Source organism: Cebus imitator, unplaced genomic scaffold (genome assembly GCF_001604975.1).
Source record: "Cebus imitator isolate Cc_AM_T3 unplaced genomic scaffold, Cebus_imitator-1.0 Scaffold344, whole genome shotgun sequence".
NCBI lineage: Eukaryota > Metazoa > Chordata > Mammalia > Primates > Cebidae > Cebus > Cebus imitator.
The window spans coordinates 1,419,142-1,433,715 of NW_016107659.1; the positions used below are offsets into that span (position 1 = coordinate 1,419,142).

At 41.1% G+C, this 14,574-nt stretch overlaps 1 protein-coding gene across 1 annotated transcript in view; it reads right to left on the reverse strand.

Moving 5' to 3' along the window:
• Positions 1-14,574, reverse strand: part of C9 (complement C9) — an 89,318-nt gene that overhangs the window by 68,032 nt on the left and 6,712 nt on the right. Inside the window, exons 2-4 of the mRNA XM_017505906.2 lie at positions 2,846-2,951; positions 2,319-2,463; positions 1,597-1,744 (exon numbers count right to left, since the gene is read on the reverse strand). Of these exons, the coding sequence (XP_017361395.1) occupies positions 1,597-1,744; positions 2,319-2,463; positions 2,846-2,951 (399 nt within the window). The remainder of the gene's footprint in view (positions 1-1,596; positions 1,745-2,318; positions 2,464-2,845; positions 2,952-14,574) is intronic.

Here is a 14,574-nt window from a genome sequence, read left to right on the forward strand (position 1 = left end):
AGCAGGGGGAGAAATGCCAGATGTAGGTGATGGGGAGGAAGGCAGCAAATCACACTGCCACGTGTGTTCCTATGCAACAATTTTGCATGTTCTTCACATGTACCCCAAAACCTAAAATACAATAAAATAAATAAATGGAAAAAAAAAAAAAAGAAATTTCACTTGGCTTAGAGAGAGAAGACATCTCCTTCATTAGCTAAACTTGATAGAGGTCTTACTGTAGGAACTGCCTAGTACCTTAGTGTAGGGTTTCTCAACCTCAGCACTGACACTTTGGGTCAGGTTGTCCTGTGCTCAGCATCATCTCTGGTCTCTACCCACTACCTGCCAATAGCACTTGCCATTCTCACCCCCTCCAAGATGTCACACCTGCAATGGTCTCCAGACATTGCCACATGTCTGCTGGGAGAAAAATTACCACTGATTGAGAACCATTGCCTTACCCTTCTAACAGCTGTGCTCTTACCATCACCCCTATCTTTTTCCTCTTCCCATCAACATATCCAAGACTGGAGTCCTGTCCCTGAATTTCTTTTCAGGGGCTTATTTTCAGTCTTACCTCATGAAAATTGACAAAATTTTAGAAAGCATTTAATAGATTTTCATTAATTAATAATTAGCTTATTTATCCACCTACCAAGTATTTAGTGAGGACCTACTATGATAACCCAGACACTGGAATTATGAGGATAAAGAGACACATTATATTAGAGGTGAGGAAATAAAGCCATATACCATTCCTGTCAATATACTACTAGGTGGAAGAATGACCATGTCTTTGTTGATAATTTTCCAACACATCCACCTTTACCAAAAACAGCTCAGAACAACTAAGAGAGACTGTGTAGCAGATGTCCCTAGGATTCCCTCTGACTAGATGTGGAACAGAGCAGAACAGAACCGAATCTCAGATCTGTCATTTTCCCAATTCCTGGAGTACAGATCTCTGCATATAGTCCCTATCCTGCATAATCCTGAGATCTAAACTCCAAGACATCCCATCTGAGCTTACAGCCACCTGTCCAGAGCACCTAGGTTTTGTATGGAAAATGAAATGTCAGCTCTCTATAATGAGAACCAGAACCTCAACATCATCATCCTCTGGCAACAGAACTGCTTCCTCTGATCACATTCCTCCTAGGTCAGCTCCAGAATGCTACAAACTCCCAAGATTCAGGAGAAGTTCCAGTGGAAGACAGCCTACCTAGCAATGCAAATATTTGAATTGAATTGCTGGCCCTCCTATTGGAAATTCATTCCAAATGTTAACATGTCATGTCAATGCTACTGTGGTCTCCCAGAGGTTCATAAATGAGAAATTTTATCTCTTGCTTGACTGAGAGACAATCATCTAACATCTTGATAGTCTAGTCCATTCCACAGACCCCTACTGAAGCCAGGCAATTTGTCCAAATTATCCTCAGATACTTATTCAGCACTTCCTTTAAGCTCAAAGGTAGTTCAAAAATAATACAGACCCATCAGCTGTATCACCTGTGTCCCTCACACAAACGTTTCCACCAGTCTATCACAGTGAGAGAGATGGAGATTATTTTCACTCATCTTCATCTGAAAAAGTTCAAGTGAAATACAGACCCATAGCCTGCTGTTCGTGCCAGCTCAGACTCCTCTACCACTCTGTCTCTGCAGGGAGTACGGGGATCACCTTCACAATCATCCTCATCTGAAAAGTCTCCGCAGTCATTGTCACCATTACACAGAAGTCGTCTCTTTATGCATCTGCCTGCAATCAAAATCAGGAAAGACCCAATGTGTCTAATACCAAATTTTTTCTTTCTTTCTGAAGTTATCAAGTGCACTTGGAGGTGAGATATCAGAAAAATACACTTGAGGCCGGACACCGTGGCTCATGCCTGTAATCCCAGTACTTTGGGAGGCTGAGGTGGGCGGATCACGAGGTCAGGAGATCGAGACCATCCTGGCCAACATGATGAAACCCCATGTCTACAAAAAATACAAAAAAATTTAGCTGGGCATGTGTGGCACATGCCTGTAGTCCCAGCTACTTGGGAGGCTGAAACAGGAGAATCACTTGAACCCGGGGGGCAGAGATTGCAGTGAGCCGCGATTGCGCCACAACACTATAGCCTGGGCGACAGTGTGAGACTCCATCTCAGAAAAAAAAAGAAGAAAAGAAAAATACATTTGAGTTCTTTGTTCAGAATATATAGACAGCCCTTTTTGGGGTCTTTCACACTTGGAAATCCAAGCGTCTAAAAGCATATTCTTTTTTATTCTTTTCTCTCAGGAAAAGAAACACAGAAACCCACAGTGAGCAACTGGAGCACAAAGATTACCTGTATTGCATTGAAAGTCATTGCCACAGTCATCCTCAGCATCCTCACAGGGCTCTGTAGGCACACATTGTCGTCTGTCCCCCACAGCGTCGGTGCACCGCCTCCCATTATATTGTCCAAAGGCCTCAATGCTCCTTGAACGAAACTGCACAATATCAGTTGGAAAGATTAGGATCTCTAATGCCACAAAAAGGGTATGATTTAAAGGTGCATCCACACAACTATATCCCTCTAATGAGTCAATGGTTTTAAGACAGGAGCAGTGGAAGCAGTCACTCATGTTATTTAGGGTAACACTCTGCCTTCTAGGTTTGGTTATACAGATGAGTCCTCTGGACACTTATTTAGTATTCTGCATAACATTAAGATTTCCTGGCAAGGTTAGCAACATACATTTAAATGTTTATCTCTCTTTCTGGGTTTCGAACTCAGTTTGGGGCTCCCTGCCTCAGAGTCATTTTTCTGGAGAGGCTAGCAATACAGTTTCTATTTGGGGAGGTCAGTGGGGCAGGGAGATGAACACTTACCATTTGTTTGAGGCAGGGATCGCATTGTGACCATTCACTCCAGGGGCTCATTCTGCAGTCTATCTGTGATATAGAGCCGTCGTTTTCTATTGACTCTGGGCCATAACTAAGATAATAAAACATGCAAGTTTATAATGACCATTATGTATATTTGTTTCCAATAAGTCTTCACAAACACAGTTCACTTTGTATTTTATCCTTTCTCAAACTACACCAATTACCTTTTTATTATACCTCTCATTTCACCCTTGATTGCATGCTGTTTTATATTTTCAACTCATCTTTGTTTAATTCTTGTCTGTATTATAATTTAACTTTTAACCTAACAACAAAATAATGGCAATGAGGAAAACTAACAAAGCATCTTTCCAGGTGTTTTATATTGATTAATCTTATATTTTCAACTAGATTATAAACTCGATGAAGCTAGAAATCTGATTTATTTTTTGTGTGTGTGCCTTCCTTCCCATCCACCCTACCCCCCACCTCCAAGAGTCTGGTGAGGATAAGTTACCTCATTTTCTTGCAAATTTAAGCCAGCCAGCCCAGGCCTAGCCATTCCTGTGGCAGGCACCTCATAAATCAGGCTTCCCCTCTCTGGTATTCTGTATGCCCTAAACTGGATGCTTTGCCACTTCACACTTCAGTTCAGGACTTATTCCTGATCTTTCTGAGTTTTAACATCATATATTTTGGCACTTATGTCTCCTTTTCCACCCCCAGGCCCACTGTTCAGCAGTGCTTTTCTGGCTTTCAACTTTCCTTTCTCTGTTGGTTCACCGTTTGAGTCTCTTCTGGTTGCAATATCACTTGGGATAATTATCAAAAAAGAAAACTCAACAGAACCAGAAACCACCAAACAAGAATCCTACACATTCCCTACCTCTGCTTGCCTGACCTGAAGTGTCAGGTCCTTTCTGTAGCTATCCTTCCTGTAGCTAAGCCTCTTAAACCACAGGAAAGGCTAGGTGGGGTCAATCTCCTCAAATGATCTAGATCCCAGCTCCCCTTAGAGACTGACTCATTGAATATCTCCTTCCTTTTAAAATCTCCCTCTCTACTGTTTCCTCTCCATTTGTAGTATAAAGTGCTCAAGATTGTGACATTAAACATAAAAAGCGCATGAATGAGCAAATCACGCACCCTCCCTGACTTCACATTTTCTTCCAGCTGCTCCCATCTCCCTCTTGTCCTTCACAATGACACTTCTTAGAAGAATTGCTGGAAATACATTTATATTTTTCTGCCATCCAAAGAACAAGTCTTATCTCTTCCTCTAAATTCTACATGCCCTTTTAGTTACTTCTAAATTCTCTGGTCTTTTTAGCCAAGTTTCTTGAGAAAGTAGTTAGCACCCTTGTCTCTTGCTTCTTACATCCCAAACACTTCTCAACCCTCCTTCCCTGTGAACACTGCTCTTGCCCAAGTCCTTGATGACTGCCATGTGCCTCACTGTTCCTTTCAGTTTTTATCTTACTGACTGTTTCATGGCATTCAATGCATTGACCGTGGTTACTCTTCAGAACACTCTCTTTCCTTGGATAATAGGCTCTTCCTTTTACTTCTCTTTTCTTCTCTGCCTAGTACTCCTACTCTTCTATGCAGGCCCCTCTTCCTCTGATGGTCCTTGAAATACTGATTTTCCATCAAGTTCCTGTCCTCGGAGCTCTCTCTTTTATTGTTCTCTTTATTTTCCCAGAACTTTGGTTTTCATATTTATGCTAACCACACTATGTATTAGTCTGTTCTCACATGGCTATAAAGAGCTACCTGAGACAAGGTAACTTATAAAGAAAAGAGGTTAAATTGACTCACAGTTCCACAGGCTATACAGGAGGCATGACTGAGAAGGTCTCAGAAACTTACAATCATGACGGGAGGGTGAAGGATAAGCAAGCACATCTTCACATAGTAGCAAGAGAGAGGGAGAGTGGAGGGGGAAGCGCTACATGCTTTTTAACATGAGAATTCCATCATAAGAACAGCAAAAGGGAAGTCCAGCCCCCTGATTCAATAAACTTCCACCAGGCTCCTCCTTGAACACGTGGGGATTACAATTCAACATGGGAGATGAATAGAGACACAATGCCAAATCATGTCATTCTGCTCCTGGATCCTCCCAAATCTCATGTTCTTCTCACATTTCAAAATACAATGATGCCTTCCCAACAGTCCCCTAAAGTCTTAACGTATTCCAGGATTAACTCAAAAGTCCAAGTTGAAAGTTTCATCTGAGACAAGGCAAGTCCCTTCTGCATATGAGCTTGTAAAATCAAAAACAAGTTAGTTACTTCTAAGATACAATGGGCGTACAGGCATAGGGTAAATGCTCCCTTTCCAAAATAAGAAATCAGTCATGAGATAAGGGCTACAGGCCCCATACAAGTCTAAAACCCAGTTGGACAGTCATTAAATCTTAAAGCTTCAAAATGACCTCTTTTGACTCCATGTTTCATGTTCAGGGAATGCGATGCAAGGAGCAGCTCTGCTCCTGTGGTGCTGCAGGTTATAGACCCTGCAGCTGCTTTCACTGGCTGACATGGAGTGTCTGCAGCTTTTCCAGGTACATGGGGCAAGTTGTTGATGGATCTACCATTCTGGGCTCTGGAAGATTGTGGCCCTCTTCTTATAGCTCTACTAGGCAGTATCCCAGTGGGGACTCTGTGCAGGGGCTCAAACTCAACAGTTTTCCTCCACATTGTCCAAGTAGAGATGCTCCATTATAGCCCCATCCCTACAGCAAACTTCTGCCTGAACATCCAGGCATTTCCATATGGCCTCTGAAATCTAAGTGGAGGCTCCCAATCCTCAACTCTTGCCTTCTGTGCACCTGCAGGCCCAACACCATGTGGAAGCCACCAAGGCTTGGGGTTTGTACTCTCTGAAGCAATGGCTTGAGCCGTACCTTGGCTCCTTTTAGCCATAACTGGAGTTGGAGTGGCTGTGATGCAGGGTGCCATGTCCCGAGGTTGCACAGAGCAGTAGGACCCTGGGCCTGGTCCATGAAACCATTTTTATCTCCTAGGTATCTAGGCTTGTGATGGAAGGGGCTGCTACAAAGGTCTTTGAAATGCCCTGAAGGCATTTTCACCTTTGTCTTGGCTATTAACATTTGACTCCTTTTTATTTTTGCAAATATCTGCAGCTGACTGGAATTTCTCCCCAGAAAATGAGTTTCTCTTTACTACCTCATTGTTAGGCTGCAAATTTCTCAAACTTTTACACTCTGTTTCCCTTTTAAATATAAGTTCTCTTTGCCTATGTAAATGAGCATAGGATTTTATAAGCAGCCAGGACATATCTTGAACACTTTGCTGCTTAGAAATTTCTTCTACCAGATGCCCTAAATCGTCTCTCTCAAGTTCAAATTTCCACAGATCCCTAGAAGAGGGGCACAATGCCATCAGTCTCTTTGATAAAACATAGTAAGAGGACCTCTGCTCCAGTTCCCAATAAGTTCCTCATCTCAATTTGAGACCACCTCAACCTGGACTTCATTAACAGTGACAGTGAAATCACTATCAACATTTTGGCCAAAATCATTCAAAAAGTCTCTAGGATGTCCCAAACTTTCCCTCATCTTCCTGTCTTCTTCTGAGCCCTTCAAACACTTCCAACATCTGTCTGTTACCCAGTCCCAAAGTCAATTACACATTTTCAGGTATCTTTAAAGCAATGTCTCACACTTGTTACCAATTTTCTATATTATTCTCTTCCCTCAGGGCTATAAAGAACTACCTGAGACTGGGTAACTTATAAAGAAAAAAAGTTTAATTGACTCACAGTTCCACAGGCTGTATAGGAGGCATGGCTGGGGAGACTTCAGGAAACACAATCATGGTAGAAGAGTGAAGGAAAAGCAATCACGTATTCACACAGCAGCAGGAGACAGAGAGTAAAGAGGGAAGTACTACACATTTTTAAACAACAAGATCTCATGAAAACTTCATCACAAGAACAGCAAGGGGGAAGTCCACTCCCATTATTAAATCACCTTTCACCAGACCTGTCCTTCAACACATGGGGATTACAGTTTGACATGAGATTTGGGTAGGGACACAGAGCCAAACCATATTAGACACTCAAAGATAAGTCAGCAGCCTAGACATGTCTCCTGAATTTTAAACTTTTGAATATAACTTCCAGTTGGACATTTGCACTTGGAGGTCTTCATGGCTTATTGAACTCAATGTATTCCCAAATGAGTGCATTACTTTTTCTCCCTTCTCAAATATGCTTCTTCCTTATATTTATTGTCTTGGTAAATGATACTTTCCATTTATGCAGTCACCCTAGCCAGAGACCTGGTGAACCCCAATACTCATATATGCCATCTAATCAACTATAAAAATGTGTTGTTTACAGTCTTGTAAATGATTCTCAAACCCATTCATTCTCTTCATCTCTTTCATGTTTTCCTTGTCTACACCAACATTATATATCTCCTAGATAATTGTAAACATTATTCTCTAATTCGGTTTCCACAAAGCATCCAGAGGGGTCTTTTAAAATGCAAATTTGATCTTACCATTCAGTTACCAGAAACCTTTCAGTAGCTTCCCATCACTCTTGTGATGAAGTCTAAGTTTGTCTTAACATAATGCAATAGACAGAATAATGACTCCCAAAGATATCCATGTTCCAATCCCTGGTACCAGTGAATATGTTGCCTTACATGGCAAAAGGGGCTTTGCAAATGTGACTATGGGAGATCATCCTGTATTATTTGGTGGGCCCATTCTGATTACATGGGCTCTTTAAAGGAGAATAGTGAGGGAGTGAGATGTGAAGACAGAAAAGGCAGGGGAAATTCAAAGCATGAAAAGGGATTCCACCTGCTGTTGCTGGATCTGAAGATGGAAGAAGAGGGCAATAAGCCAGAAAGCACAGACACCTGTAGAATCTGGGAATAGCAAGGGTATGATTCTTCTTTAGAGCTTCCAGAAAGGAATCCAGCCCTGCCAGCACCTTGATTTTAGCCCAGTGAAACCTAATTCAATTTTCTGACTTCTAGAACCATTAGATAATAAATTTGTGTTTTAAGTCACTAAGTTTGTAGTAATTTCTTACAGCTATGATAAGAAAGAAATGCACATCGCCTACAGAGCTCTACATGGCCTATCCCCTTCCTAATTCTCCAACTTTTCTCCACTTAAGCTCCAGCTACATTGAATATTAAAATTTTAGGACAAGGCACTTTCTCTCATGTCTTCAGGTTTTTAACCATACTATTCCCTATTCACTACATTTATCTCATCTTGTACATACATTATTTTTTCTGAGACCCTGCCTTAACCTTCTAGTATAATTTAGTTTTCTATGTACATATTCTTATAGCATCTTGTCCTCATATTTCATTTAATTAATTATTCACTCTTTCACTTATCTACTCATCAAATATGTATTAATTTCCTATCGTTGGCTAAGTATAGGGGTTAAAATGGTGTTCAAAACAAAACAAACAAAGAAACAAACAAAAAACATGATCCCGAAATGGAAGTTGAAATTCTAGTTAAAAATACCAGTGAGCTTGGGGACTTTCCTGTTTTGTTCAACTTGAATAACAAATACCTGGAATATAGTAGGTACTTAGGAAGGGTTTTGTTTTGTTTTGCTTTGTTTTGTTTTGTTTTAATGAATAAGTGAATAATTAAAAGAGGAGGAGGGAAGTCCTTAGTCACAGGGTTTTGGCCAAATCTAGGCCTGTATCTCTCTAGGGTGTGATCTCCTGGGGAATCATCCACATGGTTTTTGAGCAAGGATTGCAAGGCCGGCTTCCTGGCTGGAGGTGGCATTTTTGTAAGCCTGGCCCTTGCCTACATCTTCCAGTATGTCAGGATGTGTGATAAGCTTCTATATTCTAGAATTGCAGGCTACAACTACATTACATAGGATGGCAAAACTTCTAGAAGAACCTGCTTTCTTGGAAGTCTGAGTACTAGTGCATATCTGAAACCACATGGCTAAGAAATTCTCTGCTAGAATGTTTCCATAAAACTACAGCTTTATCTGGCACTAACAGGCCTCATCAAGAGGCAATAGCACATATACCTTAATGCCCATAGGAGTGGATCTCAATACCAAGTGTATATCGTAATCCTTAGATATTAAAAATAGGAATTGTAAAACTGTGATCCTCATTCCATACTGATTAAATCAAGCTCTCTGAGGATGGGCTCTAGGCATCAATGTTTTTAAAAAGTTACCCAGGTGAGCCAGGCACGGTGGCTCATGCCTGTAATACCAGCACTTTGGGAGGCCAAGGCAGGGGGATCACAAGGTTAGGAGTTCAAGACCAGCCCGGCCAACATGGTGAAATCCATCTGTCCTAAAAATACAAAAATTAGCCTGGCATGGTGGCATATGCCTGTAATCCCAGCTACTCAGGAGGCTGAGACAGAAGAAGTGCTTGAACCCAGGAGGTGGAGGTTGCAGTGAGTTGAGAAAAAAGTTACCCAGGTGATTCTCATGTTCAAACAATGTTGAGAAACACTGCATGGCAACATCTGGTGGAAATCCATGATATCTGAAGGGTGGACCTTAAGTAGGTGTAGGAGTACTCATTATGTCATTACCCAAGGTTGAAGCCACCATGTACCTAAAATCGTCACTGAGCTGGTGTCCTTTCTGAGTTTCTACTATGTTCCCGGTATTTGATATTCAAGCTGGACAAAACGGAAATGTCCCCAAGCTCACTGGTATTTTTAGCTAAAATGTAAACTCTAGCTAGTTCATTTGGAGATCATGGTTTTTGTTTTGTTTTGTTGTTTTGAACACCATTGTAACCCCATGCTTAGCCAATAATAGGAAATTAACAAATATTTCATGAATGAATAGATGAGGAAAGTGAATAATTAATTAAGTGAAATGTGAGAACAAGGCGCTATAAGAATATGTACATAGAAAACTAAATTACACTAGGAGGTAAAGGAAACTCCTTAACCTAAAGAACATCACTGGTTTCAGGAATTGCTCTAGACCCTGTTTACTAACATTTCTATGATCTTTTTAATGTCTGATTTCTCCAGTATTAGTGCTGTTGCCTTGAACTGGATTATCTGTTTCCGTCTATCATTTTTGTGTTTGTCATTTACTTTACATAACATTTTGTTTCAACATTTCCCCAAGACAGATTACTTCCTTTGTTCAGGAAACCTCATCTTTCTCACCTGCCACTCAGACAAGCCTCAGTGAATGCTGGTTCAGAAGATACTATACAGACTGCAGAATCATGCATGGAAGGTAAAACTCACTGCAAATATTCCAGAGTGAGTTACAGTCCATTCCTGGATAAATGTAGAACCCAGCTGGGGCGGTTAATCTTCCCTACGCAGAAGTGACTAGACGCTGCTCCAATGATACTGGCATTACCTCTAGACGATTCTCTAACATTGTTTGCAACAACAATAGGCCCACATTGACTATATGCACACTTACTTCCTTCTTAGCTTCTAACCCAAGGACTTCTTTTTTTTTTTTTTTTTTAAGGTATGACTCACACTTTGGATTCAGTACAAAGCACCAGATCTTTGCCTTTGATCTTTTATTGCCCTCCTGGACTGTGATTTGAATTCATTTCCTGAATGATTCAACCTATCTCCATAGGAAGGTTCTTATCTATCACTGTCTTGCCCTGGGAGTAGGACTTATGTCCTCTGAATGTTAAGATCAGTATATGAGTTTTCTAGGGCCATCATAACCAAGTACCATAGACTAGGTCCCTTAAATAACAGAAATGTATTTTCTTGCAATTCCAGAGACTAGAAGTTTGAAATCAAGATATGGTTGTTTTGGCTCCTTCTGAGGTCCCACTCCTTAGCTTGTAGATGGCCATCTTCTCCTTGTGTCTTGACATGGCCTTCCCTCGTGTCTGTGTTCCAATTTCCTCTTCTTATAAGGACATCAGTCATATTGGATTAAGGCCCACCTAATGACCTCATTTTAACTTAATTACCTTTTTAAAGGCCTTAACTGAAAATACAGTCACATTAGCAGGTTAGAACTTCAACATATGAAATGGTGGTGGTGGTGGGGGGGGTGTGGGCAGATACAATTCATTCAGCCCGTAATACTCACAAATGATTTGAATTAAGTAAAAACTTATATTTGTCTATTCATTTTACTAGACAACTTTCAAAGTTCATTTTCTCATTAAACCTTTACTCACGTTTTTTTTTTTAGTAAAGTTGGTAAGCATTACTAGCTATGTTTTATAGATGGGAAACTAGAAGTGGAGAATTATACTACTTATCCAAAGTTGAACAGTTAGTAGGGAACTGGGTATAGAATCGACAACTCTTCACTCTTAGTTCAATGCAGTGTTTCCCTGTCTCCTGTGCTGGCTTTCCTCCCCAACCCAAACCCTCTTTGAAATAAACTGAGCGGTCAGAGCATATTTGATAATTTCTGCATCTAATAGCCTCATGATTTTTAGACATCTTGAAACACAGCAAGTTAACAAGAATGCAAGTATTTTTAAACACATAGAAGGCCCAGGCAATGCATGTCAGTTGGACAACCTGACTCTTGCGTAAATCTATTTTAAGCTTACATCTAAATAATGTCAAATTAGGCAAAAATAAATTGAAAATTGTTTTAACACCTGGTTGTTTTGCCTTCACTATACCAGGTACCTGGCTCGCTGGAAGCACAGTAAAAGCAGAACTCATGGGAATTATTAGGAGGGAATAAAAGTCATGCAAAAAGAATATATTAGTGAAAGAATATGCCACATAAATATTAAGAAAGAAGATTGGTGACCTTGAATAGCTTCTTGTGTCTTTCATCCTCTGAGCCCAGCACCCATCCTCAGCCCACTTAACGTGCTCAGCAGATCATCTTTTGTAGTTCAAGGACTGCATGTGTACAGCACTTCCCACCTGCCTATCACCCTGCTGTGCTAAGTTAGGCTGAGTGGAGAAGTATTTGTAAAACACTTTCTGGATTCTTAGATGAAATGTTTATCAAAGAAAATATATCTGCAAGTGTTTCAATCTCAGCTTGAAAGTCACTTCCTAGATCAAAGTGATATACATCAACATGGCAGGAGACCTACTTCTGGGTCAGAAATGCATTAAATGAAGGGTCATCGATGTACGTGTGGTCCTGTTATCCTGCGATGAAGAAAACTTTCCAGTTTTAGAAAAAGAAAGCCTCAGTAGAAGCTCGCATTCCAGGACACTTTGTAGGATGCCCAGTCAGGAAAGCACTTACTTTATGAAGGAATCTTTTTGTGAATAAATATGACAATGTGACTCTTTTGAGTGGTGAAATGTAAGCTAATTAGGACTACATTTTTAACCAATGGATCTGACAGTTTCTTTAGTTCATGTAACCATCAAGATGAAAAGCTAATATAATAGCAGTGTACAACACTAAGTTTTTAAGAACCTTTCCTGATTTCTCAAGTCTTGTTTAAGAGCTTCTCTCATGTACTTTAAATGGGCCAAGGGTCAACAACTTTACTGAGGACTTGGTACATGTCAGAAATTGTTCTAGTGGCTAAGGCTACAAGAAAGACAATGTCCTTGCCCTCATGGGGCCTATAGTCTAGTGGGTAAGATATAATAAGCAAGTATGCTAGGAAATACAACATGAAATATTACTTAAGACATGCAAGTTATGAAGGAAAATAAAGCGGTTTGGGTAAGAGGATAGAGAGTGCCCCAGGACTGGAGTTGGGAGAGAGGGTAGTGAAAGAATCCTCTGAGAGGTGGTGTGGTGCTTTAAAAATATGTCCAGAAATTCTTTGACACTCTTCCTGTCAAAAGTACGGTTTACGTGTGCTTCTCTTAAAGTTGGCCGGGCCTTTGTGATAGCCTTGATGAGTAGAAGGCAGAGGAAGTAACACTGTATGACTTTTAAGGCTGAGTTACAAAAGGCCGTGCAAATTCTGCTGGTTTATCTAAAGACATTTGCTCTGAAAGCCTTCCACCACTACGCATGAAGCCACCTGCCAGCATGAGGGGAAAGGGGGAGGGAGGGAGGGAGGGAGAGGGAGAGAGAGAGAAAGAGAGGGAGAGAGAGATTTCTAAGGACACTCAATTGTTCGGCTCCCCAGCTGAATGAGTCTTCCCAGCCCAGGTGACAGACATATGAGTGCATAAGCCATCAAGATGACCCCAGCCCCAGCCACCGACTGACTACAACTATGTGGGAGATCCATGAGAACTGCTCAGTTGAGCCCAGGCAACCCCTGGATTTATAAGCAAAATAAATAATTGCTATTCTTGTAAAATACTATTTTGGAATGAGTTGTTATACTGCAAAAAAAAAATGAACAGAGTAGAAGGTGATAGTCGATTAGGGGCCTGAATGAATTCTGAGGGGAAGCTCTGTGAGGGTCTGGTTAAAGTTTTCCAAGCTAAGGGAAAAATAAGTGCAAAGGCCCTGATGTGGCACATTGGAGGCACCGCAAGCGTGGTGTTAGAGCAGAATGAGCAAGAAAGAGAGTGCAAATGCCCCTGGGGAACAGGGAAGGGTGCAGCTCTACCTTGCAGGCCACAGACAGGCATTTGGATTTGATTCTGAGCTTGCTGGGAATACTTAGAGGAGTTGGAAAGCAGGAGTAACACTCAGATTTGTGTTTTTTAATGATTTCTGTGGTTGCTGGGTAGAGAATTGACTACTAGGGAGTGGACAAAAATCAAGGCAGGCAGGAAATACTAGTGATTTGGGCTGGAGTGGTTCCCACAGAGATAGTGAAAAGCAGACAGGTTTGGGATATGTTTAAAGATAGTGCCAACAGGACTCACTGTTAAGTTGCAAGTGGGAATGACACACGTAGAGGCGTCAGGTATGACTCCCAGGTTTTAATCTGAGTAACTTGGTGAATGGTGGTGTAGGGTGCGTAGGGACGAGTAGAGAAATCAATTGGCATGCTCCAGACATGTTTGGGATGCCTATTCGATTTTCAAGAAGAGATGTTGACTAAGCAATTGGTCACTGGGCTCAGGGAAGCAATTGCACTGGAGATACAGATGTGGGTTGTCAGAGCCTAAGTGGTATTTCACCATAGGTATAGATGTGGGGAAGTCAGCATATAAGTGGTATTACACCACAGATATAGAGGTGATGTTGTCAGAATAACAACAAGAGGGTATTTCATACCATGAGACTGAATGCAAGGGAGTGGGTCTAGAGTAATGTGGAGAAATGTGCCAACAGTTTTTTTAAGTTATAACGTGTTTGTATGCCATCGAGAATGATTCCGTAAAAGGGAGGTATTGACGCTGCAGGAGAAAAGTGGCAGAATTACAGGAGCAAAGTCCCCGTTTAGGCTAGAGCAGAGGAAGCCAGTACGCAAGTGGGCTGGCAAAGCTTCACAACAGCATCACAGACCTCACTTGGCTCAGGTGCAATAGGGGAACTTGATTGAGTTCCAATTGTCATTTCTTTGTTAGCATTCCTTACTAGATTGTAAGCCCAGGGTGGGCAGGGACCCTCTGTAATGTGTTTAACATTATACTGCAGTTCCTGACACAACGTCTGGCTCATTCTGCAAACTTGATAACTGTTTGCTGTATTAAATGGATGAATAGACAAATTACTATTCTGGGCCAAATGTAGTTCATAAATATCGGTTAACTTGCACTGAATATAAAAATGAAAAACTTAGGTGAATATAACCAAAGTAGGAGGAAAAAGTGATATTTTAAATATCTTGAGTTTGGGAGAGAGATCCAAGATGGCTGATCACTAGCAGCTCGGGATTGCAGCTCCCACTGAAA